This window comes from Hakea prostrata, chromosome 3 (assembly GCF_041222555.1).
Source record: "Hakea prostrata isolate BN-2017 chromosome 3, UWA_Hpros_2, whole genome shotgun sequence".
NCBI classification, from domain to species: Eukaryota; Viridiplantae; Streptophyta; class Magnoliopsida; order Proteales; family Proteaceae; genus Hakea; species Hakea prostrata.
This window is the reverse complement of record NC_142602.1, coordinates 15164595-15186765: the sequence shown is the minus strand read 5'-3', so window position 1 is coordinate 15186765 and position 22171 is coordinate 15164595. Positions and strand designations below refer to the sequence as shown.

Genomic DNA, 22171 nt, shown 5'->3' with positions numbered 1-22171 from the left:
AAACAAATTGGTCTTTGATATATTTCATTGCAACTTTTGTTTTATTTTTCTAGGTAGGGGCACTATAAGTTAGTAAAGATCATTTACATCTTCTGTGCATGCATTGTTAACATTTATATAAATGTGAAGGGTGGGGGTGTTTTCTTTTTGGATTTGAGGTTCATGCATTACCATTTTTGTGCAGCTCTACCACATCCTAAAAGTAACTTTTTATATATAATTTAAATATATGGTAGGGTTTCGTCCCTTATCCAAGAAGATTTGAACTTTTTATCTCATATTATAAGGTATATGTTTTAGTGGAGATGTGTTTGTAAGAACAAAATCTAAAATCCCAAAGTTCAAAATAGAGAGGTTTTCTTAACCCAAAGAAGAGAAAGAAAAAAATGAGAAGAAAAGTTTTAAGATTGACATGCATCATCTGCAGTTGCAAAACAAGCAGTTATCCATGCATCAGCACTACTTGTATATCTCCTACGTGTCTTAACCATCATCTCAAACTGTAGATGGCTAAGATTTGAAAATTTGAGCTAAACCCCAATCCAAGCCGATGGATGACTGCTTGTTTTGCCACTGCAGATGATAATGATTCGAGGTCTTATCCAAAAAAATAAATAAATGGAGAGATTCTTTTCAAAATTATAAACCAATCAACTACAGTTTTATTGATGATAACATCACCCAAAGACCGTTGAACACCTGCAGACTTAGGTAGAATGAAGAAAGGATTTTGTATGACCAGATTTGATATATAGTTAATTTTTCAGTAGAAGGGAGACCAGCGACCTGTTGCAAAATAGTTGTGCAATGGCTGAGCTCAAAGCAAGATGGATAGCATATGTGCCATATATGTAGCTGGTCTAGTTTAAACCAAACTTGATAATATTCTTCTCCCCCTTAAGGGAGCAAATTATCAGAACCCATTTTCCAACAGGCAAGTTCTTCACCACTTAGCCATCAAGTTCAAAGACTAAAATAAATTAAACAAACCACCAAGTGCAAAGCAATAGAAATGGGGATGTTTTATGCCTGTGTTTTCTCACGTAAGCAAAGGTTCATTTCATGACTGTAGAGAATAAGAGGAAAAAAATCAAGGATTGTATTCAAGATGAAGTAACCAGATATGAGAACAGCTATTTTGAATGCAGAAATGTTGATACCACCATCTCCAGATTTACCCAGATCACCTGAGTTTCCTTCCTCTTCCATCTCAATGGAGCTTTCCATTATGAGTTTTAGAAAATTCCTCCTGCTTTTGTGCCTCAACTTATATGGGTCATCAGCTGGATCTGCCATAGCAACAGCCACCTCTGGAAACCAAACAGATCTCCAGGCATTGCTAGATTTCAAGAATCAAATTACCAGCGATCCTCTCGGATTCTTGAGCGCATGGAATGAATCTGTTCATTTCTGCCAGTGGGCAGGGGTGACATGTGGCCCTAGACAACAAAGGGTTGTGGCGTTGGGTCTTTCAGGAAAGAAGTTACAAGGAACCTTACCTTCCAGTATAGGTAACCTCTCCTTCCTTCATTCTCTTGACCTGAAAAACAACAGCTTCTGTGGTGAAATCCCACATGAAATCACCCATTTATCCAAACTCCAAGGCATCTATTTGAACAATAATGACTTCTCTGGCCAAATCCCTCTAAATCTTTCCAAAGTTTCCAACCTTAGATACCTCCATCTTAAGTATAACAATTTAAGTGGGGAAATTCCTGCTGAACTAGGCTCTTTGTCCAAACTCATGGAACTATCCTTGTCTGTCAACAATTTTATTGGAGAAATCCCACCTTCCCTTGGAAATCTTTCTTCTCTCAATTATCTGACTCTATCATCAAATAGCCTAAGTGGTACCATACCAGATTTCCTAGGCAAAATGACAAACTTGACAATTTTTCGTGCCTCAGTAAACAGTCTCTCTGGTACAATTCCTCCCTCTCTTTACAATCTCTCGTCTTTGAGAATTCTGTCTTTGAGCTCTAACAAGTTAAATGGTACTCTAAGGTACGATATTGGCCTTGCTCTTCCTAATCTTCAGAAGCTTTATCTTGGAGATAACCAATTTAGTGGAGCCATTCCAGTTTCATTATCTAATATATCGACCCTTCAAGAGATCGACATCCCATTGAACAATTTCGTGGGAAATGTACCGACGGGTTTTGGGCGTCTGCAAAATCTGAATTGGTTTCACATTGCATACAACCAACTTGGAACTGGTGGTGATGGTGTTGATGATTTAGGGTTCCTTGAATCCTTGACCAACTGCAGCAACTTAGGGCTTGTGGGAATTGCAGCAAACAATTTTGGAGGTATGCTTCCACATTCAGTAGTCAATCTTTCAACCCAGCTCACTTTTCTATCAGTTGGTCAAAACAAGATTAGTGGCAGCATTCCTGCAGGAATTGGAAATTTTGAGAACTTAATTTACCTAGATATGGAGCAAAACTTGTTCACTGGTAGCATTCCAGATCCCATTGGCAATATCCAGAAGTTGCAAAAACTATTGTTGAATGGGAACATTTTATCAGGAACAATTCCAGCTTCCATGGGTAACTTGACTCAATTGTTTCTACTTGATTTGCATAACAACACTCTTGAAGGAAACATACCGGTGAGTCTTGAAAATTGCCAAAGCTTGCAAATCTTGTATCTCTGCCACAATAAGCTTAATGGCACCATACCCAAGGAGATTATTGGCCTTCCTTCCATCTCAATTGCCTTTAATCTATCTCATAACTCTTTATCGGGTCCTATACCATTTGAAATTGGACAGCTGCAAAATGTTGGTGCAATGGATTTTTCTTACAATAACTTGTCTGGTGAGATTCCGCCCACTCTTGCAGACTGCATGAGCCTGGAACTTCTTCATATGCAAGGGAACTTCTTCCAGGGAACCATTCCTTCAAGTTTTAGTTCCTTGAAGACTCTTCAAGATCTAGATATGTCAAACAACAGTCTTTCAGGTCCAATTCCCAGTTTTCTAGGGCAAATTACTTCCTTGCAAAAATTAAACTTATCTTTCAACAATTTTCAAGGCCCAGTACCCCTTAATGGGGTCTTCAGAAATGCTACTGCTCTTTCAATTACTGGAAATAGCAACCTCTGTGGAGGCATCTCTGAACTAAAGTTGCCCCCATGTAACACTGCTAGTGCATCTAACACAGGACCAAGTATCCCTTTTCTGGTCACATTATCTGTCACAGTAGTTGGAGTAGTTCTCTCTTTATTGTTGATCATGTTTCTTATCATATCCTGGAGAAGAAAATCTGTGAAGATCGCGAATTCCAGTACTTCGTTAACACAGTATTCATGGTACTTCAAAGTTTCTTATGAGGGGCTATACAAAGCTACTGATGGATTCTCTTCAATCAATATGATAGGGTATGGAGGGTATGGGACAGTTTATAAGGGAATTCTCGAACAAAATATATCAACAGTTGTTGCAGTGAAGGTACTCGAAAATCGAGAGCAAGATGCTTCCAAGAGTTTTATGGCTGAATGCAAAGTATTGAGAAACATCCGGCATAAAAATCTTATTAAGGTTATAAGTGCTTGCTCAAGCATAGATTTTGATGGTAATGAATTCAAAGCCCTTGTATTTGAGTTCATGCCAAATGGAAGCCTAGAAGATTGGATCCATCCAAAGGAAGATGACACCAAAATTCAATTACCAAGGAATCTGAGCCTCAAACAGAGATTGAATGTTGCACTTGATGTGGCTAATGCATTGTTTTATCTTCATCATCAATGCCAAACAGTAGTAGTTCATTGCGATTTGAAGCCAAGCAATGTTCTTCTTGACAATGACATGATTGCTCATGTGAGTGATTTTGGTCTCGCAAAATTGCTTTCAAATTCTGGAAATCAATCTGAAACCACTGAGATAAAGGGATCTGTTGGATATGTTGCTCCAGGTATTTAGCATTTCTACTCATATACTCTTTTATATATATATAAATAAGGGATCTGTTGCATATGTTCTCCATTAGCATTTCTAGTCATATAATCTTTATATATATATATATATATATATATATATATAATATTATAATTTTTTATGCAAATATGCACACGCACATACACCCATGTAACACACCTTATGAATGCATTGGGTGCATCTGTTGTTCCCGGTATTATAATTTTTTATGCAAATATGCACACGCACACACACCCATGTAACACACCTTATGAATGCATTGGGTGCATCTGTTGTTCCCCGGTGAATCTTTTATATATATATATATATATATATATATATATATATATATATATATATATATATATATAATATATATATATATAAATATATATATATAGAGTTTTATATATAAAATATAGATTTCATATGCACACTCACCCACCCATGTAACACACCTTATGAATGCATTGGGTGCATCTGTTGTTACCCGGTCAATCTTATCATTTTATATGAAAAAGACCATTTTTGAAAACTCTATTTTATTTAGTAAAAAAGTAGAGTCTAAAAATAAGACTAAGGGAAAACAAGTAGAAAGGATATATAATATAGAAGATCAATTCACCTATAATGCTGTGTGCCTAACTAAATTCTGAAATTGCTTTGACGTTTTTTTTTCTTAATTTTGACATGAAACATGGATTATCATCATCCATAGAATAACGCAAAATATTTATTATGGCAGAGTATGGTCTACGTGCTGAAGTGTCAACAAGTGGAGATGTATATAGTTATGGGATTCTTTTATTGGAGATGTTTACAAAAAGAAAGCCCACCGATGAAACATTTGAAGATGGTATAACCCTTCACACCTTCTGTAAGAAGGCTTTGACAAACAATTTCATAAATATCATTGACCCAGTACTCTTGCCTACAGAAGAAGTAGATAACACAGAAGAGGAAATATCTACTGACAGAAGTAAAATATATGATTGCTTGACCTCGATGATACGTATTGGAATAGTGTGCTCTTCAGAGTCGCCAAGTGAAAGACTGCATATGTGGGAGGTCACAAGGAAAATTGAGTTGATCAAGGACAAATATCTTAGTGTCGAGAAACAAGCAACTTCTTCAAGGCTAGCTCAATTAGTAGATGAACCCCTTCCATTACATAGTGAAGTACTTGTACATTAATTCTCTTCAGTGTCCCAAAAAAATAGTATCCTTGTAAATTTGCTAGTGTTACCTTTTTTTAGTTCTCCCACTTAAATTTTGTGCATTAAGTGGGGGTTTTGTGTGCCTTTTGTTTTGAAAGCCTATGTATTTGTAGAGTTGCAATTGTGTGTGCAGAGGAGAGTTTTTGATTCTCTATATTTTATGTTTGTAAAAAATGCAAAAACAAGAAATGTGATATCACATGATCTTGAAAATATTGTAAATAATTTTTCAAAGTTTACAGAAAGTTAGAATCTGAACTTTTTTTATTGATATGTTCTATTCTGGAAATTTTTAACATCCCAATTTTTGGTAAAGTAGGAATTCAAAAGATTTTTATAAATTAATATATATCTTTTCAAAATTGGAAGGTTTGGGTCCTTTTTATTATTGACTAAACTTTTCTCTATCTCATTTTATTATTTCTTATTTGTAATTCCCACAACCCATTTATCGATTCAACTAGCAATCAGACAAGGACTTCCTTTCATTAGGTTACCAACTGCAGATAGTGATATATCAGTTCCTTCCACCATGACACATGCTATATTGTTGCTTGGACTTTTGATGATAGCATATGTTAGAGGAAGGAAAATGATGATTTTCTTTTAGAATTTTACTTCAATACAATAATTTTAATTTTGATATTACTTTATTCATCACCCACCCCCTTCATTCTAGGGTTTTCACTTTTCAAGCTGAAAATGCCTTTTTACAATATTGAAAAGAGCATATTGGTCTTCTGGATCGTCCAAATTTGTTAGTTGAAAAGAGTTCTCCATTAGGCCTCAACCAAACAACACTATTTGTGAAATTTGTTGAAAGAAATTAATTTTGATCCCCACCTTAGTTCTTTTTTTAAGCAAGCTAATGCTGCTTGTTCTACAAATGTATTGGAGAAGACAAAGAATGAGATTACACTGCCACCAATAGCCCAATGGAATGGTGACAAATTAAAAATACGAAGACTTCCCAAATGAAATGCCCAAACTAGACAATGACACAACCATGCCACCAATAACCTAGTGGAATGGTGAAAAACTAAAGTATGAAGAATTTCCGAATGAAACTCCCCTATCAGTTGTCAGCAAATGGCAATTGGCGCATTTCTGTGAGTCCACGGTTAAAGAAGGAAATTTAATAGCTATTCCTAATCCAAGGGATCCAATGTCATATAGATCATATTTGCCATAATCTTGGCATCAAAAACCCATTTTCTTTTGCTCAAATTGAAGAATTTAAAAAGCTTTTGGGGGTGTGCCTGATAAATTAAACATGGATAAGTATCTCCAAGGCACCCTCAAGATATGTGAACAAGGTCCTAATCATGGCGAACAAAGCACTTGTGCGACTTATGCTTAGGGCCTCATTGATTTTGTCACCAATAAATTAGGGCATCAGGTATGCATATGGAGTACTGAGAATGTTACAATTCACATTATAAAACTCATTTAGGAAAACTTCTCCAAACTTCAACCATATGTCATAGCATGCCATTCCAATTTCAGATTTTTTTTTTTTTTTTTTTGGGTGTAATGCATTATTTCAAATTTGTTGCCATCATATTCTAACAAAATTATAAGTATATGGAGTTGATGTACATTCTCAAAAGAAAATAAATCATACAATCATGGCATGTCACTATTACACATCATCTAGGAATCCAAATCATTGTGCTTTTAAACTACTAGGTTTTGGGCCCCAGCCAAATTGAGGTCTCCCATTGGATAAACGAGAACGGGATTTTAAAGATTTAGTTATCTTTTAGTTCTCTTGGTTGAGTTACATGCACCTACTTCTATGTTTGAAGGATAAATAATGGTATATTCTGACTTGCCCAATATCATCATATCTAAAGTTTCACCATAGTGTCCAACATCAATAATTGCATCTCCTCATTAAAATTCTTAATATTTGCTTAATACATCTCACTATGATTAAGTTTTTAATTTTCCTTTCCTACCAAAGTTTTCCTTCCATAATCAGGCATTCTGGTGTGAATATTCCAAAAGTGATTCCAAATTCAGCTAATATGCTATAAACATATGATAGGTTATATCATGTCACTTGTTTTTTTTTTTTTTTTTTTTTTTTTTCATTAACACCTTAGCTTACCAAGCCAGTGGAGAAGCTAGCATAAGAACCTAGAACTGTCCAAGGATTGGACGGTCATGGCTGATAGCTGAGTTGAAATTGTAAGAAAGTAATGTAATAATAATAAGAGTACAGTTACCTTCTCTTATAATTGGTCAAATTAAATGACACCCTTTTATAATTAGATAATAGCACTTACACCCTTCTTATATGAAAATGGTGATAAATGATACATATGGGGTGGCATATGAGGTATCTCGTGGTCCCGGAATCGGAATGGGCTGAAATTTGTCAAGTTGATCCAAACCGAGCCCATGAAAAGGACTCACGACTTTGCAGTGGTGAGCGTTGGATTTTTGTCTGTCGGGATTGTTTTGAATATATTTTACTGTTTTTAGTGGTATTTTTGTAATTTTGTAATTTTCGTTTTAGGGTTTATTGGCACTATAAAGTCATATTTTGTATATCTTTTGAAGAACAGTTGAATATTATTGTTTCTGAAAAAACTTTTGACAGACAGTTCTCCACTTTTCTATCCAATTTTATTGGCTTTGTTATTTGCTGTTTGGACATCAATAAACATATATGCCCTGTCAATTTTTTTTTTTTTTTTTCCAATCTCAACATCATTTTCATACTAGAACATCAATGTCACCTTGTTTGATCTTTGTAGATTTTCCATGTCAAACTTACCTGGCAAGAAAGAAACTTTTACGGTTCCAGAGACATTGCTCCTTTAGTGCTGCTTCTTTTTCCTTTCTTTGAGTTTAGTCCTCTCTTTTGAGGAAGGATTTCATGTCTTGCATGACAACTTGTTTACAAAGATTTTTCAAACATAGAATACTCTCCACCATATCACACAATCAATTAGATTCATTACTAAAAATTAGAATTTGGTTGAACAAATATACACCTTAGGTTTAAGAGAACCTTTTCCCACTTGCTCATCTTGCTTCTTTTGTGTTGAACTTGTATATGAAGCTTCCCTTTCTCATTATATATTATGTACACTCACATTCTTTTTCCTTTTTCTGCCAAAATTGTCTGTTACCCATTAAAAAACAAACTGTAAAGCACAACATGTTTCTAGCATAGACCATAGAGTCATACGGCTCTATTTGTAACGGACGGTTCTGCTCCAGAGAATTCATGTTAAAAGTTAAAACACTGTAGATAAGAGACAAGATAAAGCAACAACAGTAATCTAAACACTTTCCAAAAGCGTGTGTAATTCTTCACTGAATAGTTCCTTACAGCTTGCTCATGGAAGGAGAGCCGTCAAGAACTGGGCCGCCATGAATGAATTGTTGTAGCTACTAGTGGCGGTGGCAACAGACGATAGATGAAACAGTTGCAGACAAAATAGTACCTCTATATCAAATTCTAACTTAAAAGAATAAAAAAAGTACCCGTACACGCATCCACTGTTGCATTCCAGAAACTTTGATGGCCCAAAGCTGTACCTCACTCACTTACAGGGGTCTTTTTGATTGTTTCTGACTTTGATCATTCAACAATTTTCTATTTCTGTGGAATGATCAGTCAAATTATTCTTCTAGTTTTATTCTACTAAGATGGTCAAACATAGATATTATTATGATGGGCAACTTGGTGTATTATATATCACTTCCTACAGTTTTACAATATACCAACCAAACTGTGGTAATTGGTTCAAGGGAGTGCATTTTCTAGAGTTGTAAATCTCTATTTCATAAAGTAATTCTTTCTAAGGATATTGATAGGTTATTTTCTAGCGTAGGCTATTCAGAAAAGCCTTCAATGCAAGGAACACTAACGTAGATATATATAGTTATCTAAAACAGTATTGCATAATCACTAATGACAGAAAAACATCTCTAGCTCTAGCTCATTCTAATAGTATCTCAGTAACAGATGACTATCTCATTGGCTGCTAGCCTCTTTAAGGTCTCATTGATTTGACATGGTCTCTCACTCTCTCAGTTCAATTTGGTGGAGCTTTACCTGATAAAAAAATCTTTGGATGTGGTTGAGCATTGAAGACTTAATGGCTTCTTACTCACACCTGAGTAATCAGATGCTATTCTATCTCAGGCATATGCACGTTTTATGCTATTTTAACACCCTTCAATTCAATTCCACTTGAGCTACTGGGTTAGAAAAATAAAAAACTGACCAAAAGCCTGGGAATTAGCCTGCGGCCAACATATTTGACTCCACGGAGGACACAACTTGTTGAGTTGAGCAGCAAAAGATATTTAATGTAAGAATCTGACCATCACTTCCGGACTTACAGTACAAAAACATGGTTTTCTTTACAAGTTAGTGGAAATCTATTGACATCTCCACGTAAGCAAACTCACAAATACAATGGATTTTCTCTCTCTCCTCGTGCTTGTCCTATGATTTCAGTTTGAACACTAGCTGTCTCTTCTTGATAATCAAACCCATATACCCCTTCTAGGGTTCCATGCAAACACCAGCTATAAATATGGATGCAATTAACAGATCTGAAAAACCAAGCATTGTGTTCAGTTCTTTCTTAACTCTCTACCATTTCTAGCTGTTGAAGTCATTCATATTCAGAGTTCTAAGTATGGAAGGAGATAAACTGCGTTTGGCACTTGGAATTGCAGGTGCAATATACTAGCTATGTGTTGGTGTTCATTTTCTTAGGTCGTCGTGCATGGCTGCATCTTCTTGATACATGAGATGTGTATTTTATGTTTTGCAGGAAATGTTACTTCTGTGCTTCTCTATGCATCTCCCATGTAAGTAAACCCACCTACACTAACCTGTACTCTTGTCTTGTTGCATGGTTTTTGACTAATTTGATCTTCATCTAAACTCTTAACATTTTTTTGTTTTTCTTCTTGACAGGATAACTTTTAGAAGGGTGATAAGAAAGCAAAGCACTGAGGGATTTTCTTGTTTTCCTTACACTGTTACTCTCTTGACTGCTATGTTGTACCTTTGGTATGGTTTGCCCATTGTTAGCTACAAGTGGGAAAACATCACTGTTGCCTCCATCTGTGCTGTAGGGGTTCTCCTTGAGTCATCCTTCGTTCTCATTTACTATTGGTTTGCTTCCCCAAGAGGAAAGGCAAGCTTCTGCTACTCAAGATAATCTCCATACAGTTTACATGGAAATATACTCAATCAACTCTTAGTGATCAGATATGTATATATGATATTAACACATAAATTTTCAACAATGCAGCGAATTGTTCTTCTAATGATGGCTGGTCTGGTCATACTCATGTCGATCACCATATCTGTCTCCACATTCATTTTACATGATCACCATCATCGGAAGCTTTTTGTTGGGAGTATTGGACTAGTGGTAGCTATAGTGATGTATAGTTCCCCGTTGATAGTTGTGGTTAGTTCTTCATCTCACTATTTTTTTTCTTACCTTTTCTTAAAGTAATCTTATGTGATTCTAATTCCAAAATGACAAGCTTAGCATTAAAATTGTAGATGAAGAGAGAATCTCAAAATCCATAAGATCTGATCCTCAAACTCAATTAATAAAAAGATATTTTAAATCTCCATACCCAATAATTTTATGAACTTTTAAGGATTTTGAGAAAAGTTTTAACCTTTTTTGTATCTATCTATGATTGCAGAAGCAAGTGTTTGAGACAAAAAGTGTGGAATTTATGCCATTCTACTTGTCATTATTTTCATTCCTCAACAGTTCACTTTGGGGACCATATGGAATACTGGGTCATGACCCTTTCATTGCGGTAATCTTATCTCTATTTTTACTTTTTTTTCTAATTAAAAGAGCTCAACTGCTCAACCATCTGATTTGATGCTTGTTTCATATTGAAATTTTCTCAAGAAATGATATTTTTTTTTGCAGTTGCCCAATCTATTGGGTGTACCTTTAGGCCTCTTCCAACTTGTGCTATACTGCATTTATCAGAAGAGGAAAACTCACCAAGAACCAATGGGTGAAATTGATCTAGAGAAGAATGGTGAGAAAATTACGTCCTAATAAAAGAAGGAAAAAAATTACAAGTATATCAGAATGTCTTTATATGCATTTAAGAATAGATTTTTTTGTATCTACAGATATCTTGAAAATTAATTTCCTTTTTTTATAGAAAATTAAAATATCATCTTTTATGGTTTTGACAGATGAAAGTAAGAAGACGAACCAATCCAGTTGAAGACAAGCAGTTCTGGAGCTTTTTTGACGTATCAGATTAACAGTTGTTGTAATTTGTGTACTTTAGTTCTTTGTTTTTTTTTTTTTTTTTATTGCAATTTTGTTATGAGATTCTAATGCACAAAAGCATCCAATGAATAAAGCCTTGTCTTGCTAGTTCTCTTAGAAAGTTTTTCAATAAATAAAGCTTTGTCTTGTTATTGCATAAGGTTTGCAGGGTAAATATGCTAGTTTGGTGGCTGAGATTCGTCAAATATTCAACTAAAATGGTCACGTCTGATTTGCTTACATTGGTAGAGAAAGAAATAAAGCAGTTGATTGGTGCACAAAAATAATTTATGAAAATAAAAAAATAATATCATATTAAATATCTTTCAAAAAATCAATTCTCGAATTTGGAAAATGATTCTTCAGGCTGATTTGCTGGCTGCGCCAGCTTTGTTTTGTTTCTTGTTTTTTTACTTTTGAGTTCTCGTGATTCGTTCCATGTACCAAAAAGAAGAAAAAAAAAGAGAGCTTTTTAATTTTGTTTTACATGTACAATTTCCAACACAGATTTTAAAAATGAAAGAATAACTCAAAACCAGTGAAGGTGGTAATGATTAATGATGAGATAAAATGGTTGAAGATAGAATCTCTTCATCGAGTCAAAGCTAATGAAGTCGAGTTGAAGCCCCGAAGACTTGTCGTCGTAGAGCAATGATCACAATTTTTGGGACATATATTGTCAAGAAATTTACGAAGATGCCATTGTTCACAGATGAACCTGATGGAGGTATTCCAGCCATCTGATCTGGCGATTGTCCTTTTGTGGGTCCTACTTACCCAAAACGAATGCATACAGCCAATGAAAAAAGCAAACCACAGTTGGTGAGTCAGTGCGGCACCCAGCCAGCCCTTCCCCGACATAGGCAAGTTTGTGAGCTTGTCGCCTTGTGGGTGTGAATGTTGACTTACATGGCGGCTGAGTCCGGATCTTCACCCCGTCGGTCCCCGATGCCTTCCCTACCAAACAAACATGTGGAGCCCACAGGTGAAAAACACTTTTTGGAAAAAAATAAAAAAAATTAAAATTTTCACCTGTGAGCCCCACATGTTTGTTTGGTCAGGAAGGTGTCGGGGAGCACTCTGTGCTCCCTGACGGAGTGAGGATGCAGACTCTGGGCGGCCTAGGTGAAAAGACTCAAAATTTGGACTCTCTCCACCCAGCTGCCATACAACCACACTTACAATACCCACGTTGAGACAAGACAAGATCCCACACTTATGTAGATGTGGGTGTATAGCTTTATGGTCAACTTAAGTACAGACAGTCCTGTGAATGTGGGTATATAACTATACGAACAATCTGGGTGGAGAGGATACAAATTCACAAGAAGGATAATAATGTTCTTTAGACAAGAGGTATTTTTATCATTAACATAATTTCACCCTATAGATCTAACCGATAAATTGAGTAACTCAAGAAAGAGCAAATTACATAGGCATCTCACAATGGAGGCCTTAAAGCACTAACACACTGACATCCACATTATTTTTAAAAACACAGACATCTAAAATTAGATTTTTATTGAATACATTAGTCTAATTTGTCATTAAAAATCATTAAATCATTGTTTATTTTTCAGATGCTATTGCCCCTGATGATGATAAGCAATTTAGAAATGTTTACATGTGAGTCCCTTTAGAGGACCATAAACTAATGCTAGATCTCCTCAGTGCAATATAGTACATATGGATCCCAACCAAACTAACACCCCCATTAAGTGTATTTAAATTTCAAACTTGGAGGGACCGAAATACCCTTCAAGTTATTGAATACAATGTGTTAAACTAAAATGTCTTTTGACTATCCATAATATATATATATGCTTTCTTTTTTCTTTTCTTTTTTTGTACAAAGGGACTTTATTAAGCCAAGATGTATATGCTTTTATACTAAATATTAAATAAAACTTTTTTTTCGTAAATATATTAATTAAGGTTAAAGTGTAGCTGAACAGAATAGATTAGCTGAACAGTTCTAAATATTCATTGTCAAATTTGTTAAATTAAATCTGAATCGTCCAATAAAATTCTTATTTTTCCTCCCACTACGGTTGTCGATTTTCATTGGCGGTAATGTCTTTTTCATCTTTCTATTCCTTCTCTATTGGCTTCACTAAAAATTCTTTTACCTGCATTCATCAAGTTAGGAATTTGTCACTGAAAACCCTTTGATTCCTATAGTTTTTGAAAACCTGAAAACCCTTTGATTCTTGTAGTTTTTGAAAACCCTTTGATTCCTGTATTTTTTTTGTTGTCGTCTCTCCTTTTCTCTCGTCTCACTCACAAATCCTCTCTATGTTTCTCACAACAATGATTGCTCTCCTGCTTAGGATTTTCAACTATCTCAACTAAATTATTTATCCATTGTCGCAAATCTCATTCTTCTCATGAGAATTCTTGTATTTCTCCATTCCCTTCAATTTTTTTATTTTTGTCTTTAGTTTTCTATAGTGAGAGAATGTGTGGTTTTCTGGTTTTTTATGAAAAAATTCACAATGAAGCCGATAGAGGAGGAACAGAGGAAGAAGAAAGATAGAGGAGGAACAAACAAAGAAAGAAAGCGACATTACTCTAAGTCTCTAACTGTTAGCTTGATAGAAGGTTAACCTATCTAACCCATAAATAATGAGAAGAAAAATAAGAATTTTATTGGACAATTCACATTTGATTAATAGATCTAATAATAAATATTTAGAACCGTTTAGCTAACATATTCACACCTCCATTCAGCCACCACCTTCACATTAATTAATTTAAACTATAAACGTTAATATATATATATATATATATATATATAAACATTTTAGTCATAACACATTGTATTAAATAAACTGAGATATATTATGATCCGTCCAGGTTTGAAATTTGAATACACATAACAGCAGCTAATGTTTTAATCTAAGACCCACAAATAATATATTACATTAAAAGTACCCAGGACCCAACATTAGTTTATGATCCACTAAAATGACCCGCATGTAAAAACCCCCAAGATTTAAGACAGTATAACCGTTGACATGTAGTGTGTAATATAGGCACTGTCAGTAGAAGTATTCATCAAATGATCGCTGTCGCAACCAAGGCAGCTATTACGGCCAAGATAATAGTCAAATACGACCATCTTACCATCTTCAGAGAGATGTACATAGCTTTAAACTTAATTCAGTTATGATGCACAGCAGACCCAAGTATGAAACATTCATTTTGGAAAGGTAAATTGATTCTGGCTATAGAAAGACAAATATGCAAAGTGCACAGCATTACCCAAGTATCAAATACTCATTTTTTGGAAAGGTAAGTTGATTTTGAATCTAGAAAGACAAATCTGCACACTGCATCTTCCCTACTCAAGCCAACAGAAGCAGTTGCCTCCTGATTCGAATGCAAAACGATACACGCCCAAAAGGATAAAGAGAAACAGCATGTACCACACAGCAGTGAACCTCATATTGAATGCAAAATTGAATGAGAACACTATAATATGAAACCTGAAACACTATAGATGCATAGACTTCGACCCCGCAGAAGGAAAACAGCTGAATATGTCTAAAAACTACACTCAGAACATAAATTTTAAAAAAATGTCCTAATAAATATCAAAGCATGATTGACAAACCATGAAGAACTAAGCACAAAATCTACTACTGTAGTAAAGTGAAGTTCTCTAAAGCCAAAAATTATAAATGGGTAACAAAAACCTTTCCAGTTAAAAAGGGCCAATGGAAGCAATTGACTCCAATCACTTGAAACACTTGGCGTCCAACAGGGGCTCCCCCTCAAATGGTTCTTGATCTTCAATCATCTGACTAACACGCTCCTTCTGAGCTTCATCTGAGATGTCAACCTTGGTCCACTCGTAGAGCTCCATGTCATAGCACTCATCTAGCACAAACTTGGGAATTTCTGTTCCACGGAAGAGCCACAACCCCTTTACCTTGAATGGGGGCTCTGCGCCAATAACCAGCATCTTTCCAAAAGCATATTTACGAGCCAAATCCATCCTTTGGAGGAAACCACCGACCTTGTTCATGGTGACAAATGAAACATTGTTTTCATCATTGTACTTGTAATCACAGAACCAGAGAGAGTATCCCTCAGGGTCGTACATGTCCCAGAAACCTACAATAAACAGCAGGCGTAATTAAGCAGACTGTTCAAAATTTGAGAAGACAGAAAAGGGAAGGGGTAAGACCATGAACATAAACACTAGACAAGTTAAAACAAAGATTCTAATTGCATCATCTAACTTGGACAGCAGTAAGAAGAAATGAACGAATACAACCATCAGGTTCATGATAGCATATAAATTTGGAAAAATTACATGATTAGCAACTTCTAAGTTTCCATTTACAAAAGTAGCCCCTCAATGTTTCCATTAACAAAACCACATGAAACTAACTTTGAGTCTACATTTTTACCCCTAAAACTAATCATACCATCACATTAGATAACCATAAAATCAATCAATTGGGGGAAAAAAGAAAGAAAGGAGCAAGTGGGGTTTCATGATTGGGTTGCATGAAGATGTTGGTTGCCTAATGTGACAGTATGATTATTCTTAGGGGTAAAAACGTCCAAGGAGAAGAAAAAAACACTGAATTGCTTAGTTTTGTAAACCCAAAGTTGATTTTAACTAGTTTTGTTAATTGAAACATTGATTGGCTACTTTTGTAAAGGGAAAGCTAAAAGGAGCTAATCATGTAATTTACCCTACAATATTTCATAGTAAAAAACCATGGCTTTCAGGGTGGTAAAGTTAACACAAAGTAACCTCTTGAAGACTATCCTATCCCTATCTGTTTTACACAATAATTTCCGAAATGGAAGGCAACAAAAAGTAACCTCTTGAAGACTACCCCTATCTGTTTTACAAAATAACTTTCTGCTCTGCACTCCAGAATGGAACTTGCATTTAATGTGAAAGAAAATAAAAGTGTGTACTTGGGCCTTAATTGAACTAGATCATCACCAGAGTCAGGTCACAAGTAACAACTCTCCTGCAGGCAACCCCTAATGATTGGCATTCTAATTCGGTGAAAGAATCTAGACTCCATTAATTGCAAATATATAGTAGGCTGTACAGCAAGTGAAGAAAATTTTTGATCAGCATAATTTTGATGGCATCTGTTTTTGCAATTCCATTTGATACCAACATTACCTAAGACACTGCAGGTCATTTATAGCATAAACAACATAAACAAAGGGGTAAAAAGTCTCCCCCCCCAACCCCACCCCCTCAAAAAAAAAAAAAAAAAAATTTGCAAGAAAAACAGATATATAGAGCTCTATACAGTGTTGAAGGTTGCTTTTCAACTATAAAAAAGTAAAACATTAGTATCAACTAAAATTACACAACATAATGTTGGTTACAAGACAAATTTTCAGAGCAACCATCATGTTTTAACCAACACTGTACCCAACACTCCTAAACATTGCTTACAATTTCTCCAAGCGAAGCATGTGAGATGAGGAAAACCCGACAACCTTCCATATGAGACTGTTTGTTAGACAGAAAAACAGGTGAAATAATTAAATGGGAGGGACCCATGTATAGTGAAGGAGAGAATAGGAAAATAAGGAAAAGGTGAAAGAAGTTGCCAACACAATCAAAAAGCAAGCTACTTTTATTTCCCAAAATGTTCCATTAAAATGCATGGAACCATTTTAAATCATAGGGAGTGGGGAAGGGGTTGCCAACTCACCTATCTACTCATTCTTCCACCCCACTTGAGCAAAGTCACATTTTGGTAATTTGTGGGGGCAGGGCTACCAAACTCACCCATCTATTCATTTTCCCACCCCACTTAAGCAAAGTCATGCCCTCACCTTTTTTTTCGCCCTCCATCAAACAAGCAGTATCTCTCAAAAGCCTCATTCCTTTTCAAGACCATATCACATACCTAAGCATTTACAACAAGCAGGACCATAAACCTGTTAAACAATAACTTGCCAACCCTAAGAAAATGTACAATTTGCTATATTATTACAAATTGCACCATGAGTCAAACAATCACTATGTAACCTAGATATTTAGTTATTAGGGGGTAGATCTACAACCATCAGTTGTTTAAAGTTGCTACTGCAACTTGACAACTTCTATGTGACACCTCTATAAAAGGAAATAATCCTTCCATATTTCATTTGAGATCTTTCACTGCATGTGAAATTACCTGTTTAGTTCACAATTAACGTCATGCATCCAAAAAAGGAAATATCAAGTGCACGAAGCTCCAGGTACTGTGGAGTCAGGGAGGCTGTATCATCTGCAACCTTACACCCTGCTGCTTCATGGATAAGATATTTCCTTACATCTTGCACCAATGACATCTATAAATAAATATAGAATACAAATATATGTTCAAATATTCACTACAAAGAAGTTGCATTCCAACACAGGCCCAACAAAACCCTACATCCCAAAGTCCTTATTGAAACTGAGTTTAGTTCCTCTACCCTCAAGGGTTACAGGATACCACTACCCTCAGACCCCCTCCACCACACATTTAGGAGGGGGGTCCACCTTGTTAGTGTTCTAAGGTGAGGCCTCCTCTTGAATGTGTGGTGGACGAAATGTAGGGTAGTATTATACCAACTCACTGAAACCCAGAGACTACAACCATATGGATGTCCTGGGTAGAGGATAGTACTATCCTCTATCCAAGAGGACAACCATATGCATGTCCTAGGTTTCAACTTGTTTCTGCGGTACATATGGGTAGCATAAGATACCAAACCTTGGGAATGTTAGATCTCACTGCAGAGACTCATGAAATTCCAGGCATAACAATTTCAAAATAGTGATTGCAAAGAGTTTACAGATCACAGTATGCTACACTGCCATCCATCACAAACTTAAACTTATCAAGTTCTTCAGAAACCACATAACCCAAATGCAACACGGCTTTCAGGCGACAGTTGAAAACTGGCACCAGAAAAAAATACAATTCTTAGGCACTACCAGACAAAAACAACATAATTCATAAAATGCAAGCACGTGATCAGCAGATTGATCAGATCCAGCTGAATGGAAGAGCAATTTTATATCAGTCAAGGAGACCAAGACCATAACTGACCAATGCTTGAAAGTTAAAACCACGGATCTACTAACTAGTTAAAATATATTGAAGTAAAAAAATATATCACAAATATTTCAAGAATACAACAGCAATGAAGAGATAAGATCTACTAAACAATTAACATATATTACAGTAAACGTACATCACAAACATATCAAGAATACAACGGCAAAGAAGAGATTAAAAAGAAGCTGAAAAAATCTCAACTGATACCTTTAATGGCAACCTCACGGAAGTTGGTCTTAGTGTTTGAGTACAGCCTCTTCCATTCATCCAATATCATCTTACTAGGAGGCAGTAGATCAAGGGGATTCTTTGCCTTGGGCTTTGGTGCCTCTTCCTCCTCATCAGCAGCTTCCTCCTTGGGCTTTTCAGGTTCCTTTGCCTCTTTTTTAGGCTCATTCTTGGCCTTGGGCTTTGCAGGCTCTTTTGGCTGAGAAGGCTTCTTTGCTGACTGAATTACTGGAACAGATTCAGCCTGCTTAGCCTCACCCAGTATCTTGCGGACATTTGGCTGGTTAACCATGGTCCAGAAGTATCGCTCAACATGTGGAAACTCCGAGGTAAAGCTCTTAGTCATGCCACGAACAAATCCAAAATGCAAGTTACAGGTCATGATGATGTCAGCAAGAGTGACAGAATGGCCAACCAAGTAAGTGTTGGAAGCAAGATGTGTGTTCAATGCACCAAGTGATCTCTTCAAAGCAGAAATGGCAAATTCCTCGGCCTTCATGTGGGGGAAAAATCAGCAGTTTATGAAATTGAACATGCAGAAAGTCACAACCAAATCAAAAGAAGTAAACAAAATTAAAGAGCAACCGACCGGTTGAAGATATGGCATGTATCCCAGTCTTGGGTATATCCAACGCGCAATATTGGGGTCAATTTCAGTAGTAGAAAAATCAATCCACTGCTCAATATGAGCCTGGTAAAAGAAAAGATCCAAGTATAATGAGAAAAATAAAACCATATTTAATAACAGTATCAATGAAAAAGGGCTCGAGACCCATTGAGCACTAAATATAGAACATGTCCATCAAAACTCAATGTCTTACATATTCGATCAGGGAAGAGCCATAAAGAGGGTTATCAGCCTTGGATCGAGCAACTGCATCAAGTAACTCAAAACTGTAAGGTTTCTAGAATTCACTGATTCAAATTCGAAATCTGACAACAGTTTCTCACCATAACGAGCAATGGCATTGCTCTCACAAACAGGGCCGTCAGGTGTTTCCAATACAGGAACCTGCAGAACCAACGAAGCATTTTCATTTGAACTGAGAAAAAACTCCAACTGGATAAAACACGACCCTTATATTATCCAGGCTATAACAGTTGTTGTGTACCTTTCCAAGAGGGTTCATCTTGAGAAACTCAGGAGTTTTGTTCGAAACACCCATCTCAAAGTTCTTGACCAATTCAACCTTGACGCCACTGTACTCCGCGGCGATGAGACCCTTGAAGGCATTTTTGTTACCACTTCCTGCATGCAAGACCTTTAACGCATACAACACATATTAGTAATACTGAAAACATGTGTAGGTTTCTACCGAAAAAATAAAAATAAAAACATTTATGTAGGTAAAACATATTGGTTTATATTTCTGAAAATCCGTTAAAAATAAAATCAATTGAAAGTTGAAACCGATCATCGTCAAACAGGCATTGATCCGTTTGCTCGGCTCACTGAGTTCCTACATTTCTAGGAAATACAGACATAATTATTGCAATTCAGGAAAGAGGATATTGACCCACATGAATCCATTTCGAACTAAATGGGATTCACAATATAGCGACGAAAGATCGAATTTCTGTTCAAAGTAATCGTAAAAATAGCAACACGAAATTTTGTACTTATTATAAAGAAGTATTAAACCTCAATCAATGGAGTTAAAAAAAAAAAAATTAAAATTAACATGCGAAATCATCAGGATGCATATTTGTGCCGCAGAAGTAAACTAGTGAAACCCATCAAAAAGAAATGAGAGGTATATTACCAGAGCCATAGCGACACCCTCGCCAAATATGCAGCAGATCTGATGAAACACAGAGTGAGTAATTAACTCGAATTAACTACAGATCGAAGCTTTAACAAATCAGCGAGAAAAAGAAGAAGAAAAGTATAATAGACTTACCTTGTCTGAATGAGAAGCCCTAGTCTTGCAGATGCACGAACTAGAACTAGAGCGAGAAAGAGAACGAAGCGTCTGTGGTACCGGCTTTTTATTGAAGGGTTTGTGAGATATAAAGCGCAGTGTACTAGGGTTTGTGAGATTTGAGAGGTTCTGCTGGATATCCGGTTTACCGTTTTCGAGCGTAACCAATAAACCGAAAAAAGTACTTTTAGACCAATCCGGTCTACTTTAGAGATACAAACTCGTTTCGATTCCGCACCCGGCTCAGACCTTTTTCTTTTGCGGTTTATGTTTCTTTCTTTTTTCCCTTTTTCATTTATTTTCCATTTTTTCGAGCTCTCATTTTTTTTAGCTTGGAAATTTCAAAAATCTAGAGATTTCCAATCTATGGAATCATGGTTCATAAAATTCACTGTTTGGTTAATCTGAATATTTAGAAGGAAATTTATAGATTCATCCTAAAAAAGTATTTATGGAGTCATGGTTCAAATGTTTAACACTTTTTATAGTATGGATGAAATCTCTAAATTTCACCTTATACCCATAAATTTACATATTCACGTTTTTTGTGTAAAAATGTGAATCTCTAGATTTCATGAATCCAGAGATTCACATTATCAAACGGGTATAAATCTCTCATTTGTGAATCCAGAGATTTGAAATCTCTGGATTCATATAATCAAATATGCCCTTGCAAAATTGGTAAGGGCCTTTGATTGGTCACATGAGTCTGGAGATTCCAACAATCTAGAGATTTCAAATCTATGGAGTCATAATTCATAAAATTAATTGTTTTGTTAACATAATTTTGTGGAAATTTCATGATGAAAAAACTGTTTGGTCAACGTGATTTTTGTGAATGCGTAAATGTTTAGTACTTTTAAGTAGTTGTGAAATATACCCATGAATTTACAGATTCACGTTTTTAATTTTAAAAATATGAATCTCTAAATTTTATGAATCTAGGAATTTTTATAACTATATAAGTATAAATCTCGCATTCATTAATCAATTTTTGTATTCGTGTAACCAAATAGACCCTAAACTCCTATTTCAGATTTGGTTTGATTTCACATATGATTATAAAATTTATTAAACTAGGTAAAGCCAGAGCAGATACAAACATTCATTTAATAGTTCAATTTACTACAGGGATTTCGCCATATTTCTGTAAGGAAAGTAGGGGAAAATTGAGCATTGGTAACGGTCACAGTGGCCTTGCATAGGGGGTGTGATGTCAATAGCAAATACTGCAATGAATGCAAAATTTATATCTGTTTGATTGTTAAGATTCTTTATTCATGTTTTTACATTAAAAACGTGAATATGTAGAGATATAGATATAATATAGAGATTTCACCTCTACTATAAAAACGTTAAACATTTGCGCATTCACGAAAATTACGTCGACCAAATATTATTTCAGAATGAATCTACATATTTACCAAACAGTTAATTTTATGAATTATGATTACATAGATTTGAAATGTATATATATTTGAAATCTCCATACTCATGTAATCAAACAAGT

At 35.5% G+C, this 22171-nt stretch overlaps 2 protein-coding genes and 1 pseudogene across 2 annotated transcripts; 2 read left to right on the top strand and 1 right to left on the bottom strand.

Moving 5' to 3' along the window:
* Positions 1-1123: 1123 nt before the first annotated feature.
* LOC149021114 (putative receptor-like protein kinase At3g47110 pseudogene) lies at positions 1124-5110 on the top strand (annotated as a pseudogene).
* Positions 5111-9727: 4617 nt separating this feature from the next.
* Positions 9728-11613, top strand: LOC149021113 (bidirectional sugar transporter SWEET3b-like). The gene is made up of 7 exons (XM_089147052.1): positions 9728-9840; positions 9939-9975; positions 10085-10307; positions 10425-10586; positions 10834-10953; positions 11073-11187; positions 11351-11613. The coding sequence occupies exons 1-7, from the start codon at positions 9801-9803 to the stop codon at positions 11380-11382; spliced, it is 729 nt and encodes a 242-aa protein (XP_089003178.1). The 5' UTR covers positions 9728-9800; the 3' UTR covers positions 11383-11613.
* Positions 11614-14911: 3298 nt separating this feature from the next.
* Positions 14912-20750, bottom strand: LOC149021112 (elongation factor 1-gamma 1-like). Its single transcript, XM_089149367.1, has 8 exons — positions 20641-20750; positions 20503-20541; positions 19852-20001; positions 19691-19751; positions 19561-19613; positions 19329-19430; positions 18719-19232; positions 14912-15548 (listed from the first exon to the last, which is right to left on the bottom strand). The coding sequence occupies exons 2-8, from the start codon at positions 20509-20511 to the stop codon at positions 15169-15171; spliced, it is 1269 nt and encodes a 422-aa protein (XP_089005493.1). The 5' UTR covers positions 20512-20541; positions 20641-20750; the 3' UTR covers positions 14912-15168.
* Positions 20751-22171: the final 1421 nt, after the last annotated feature.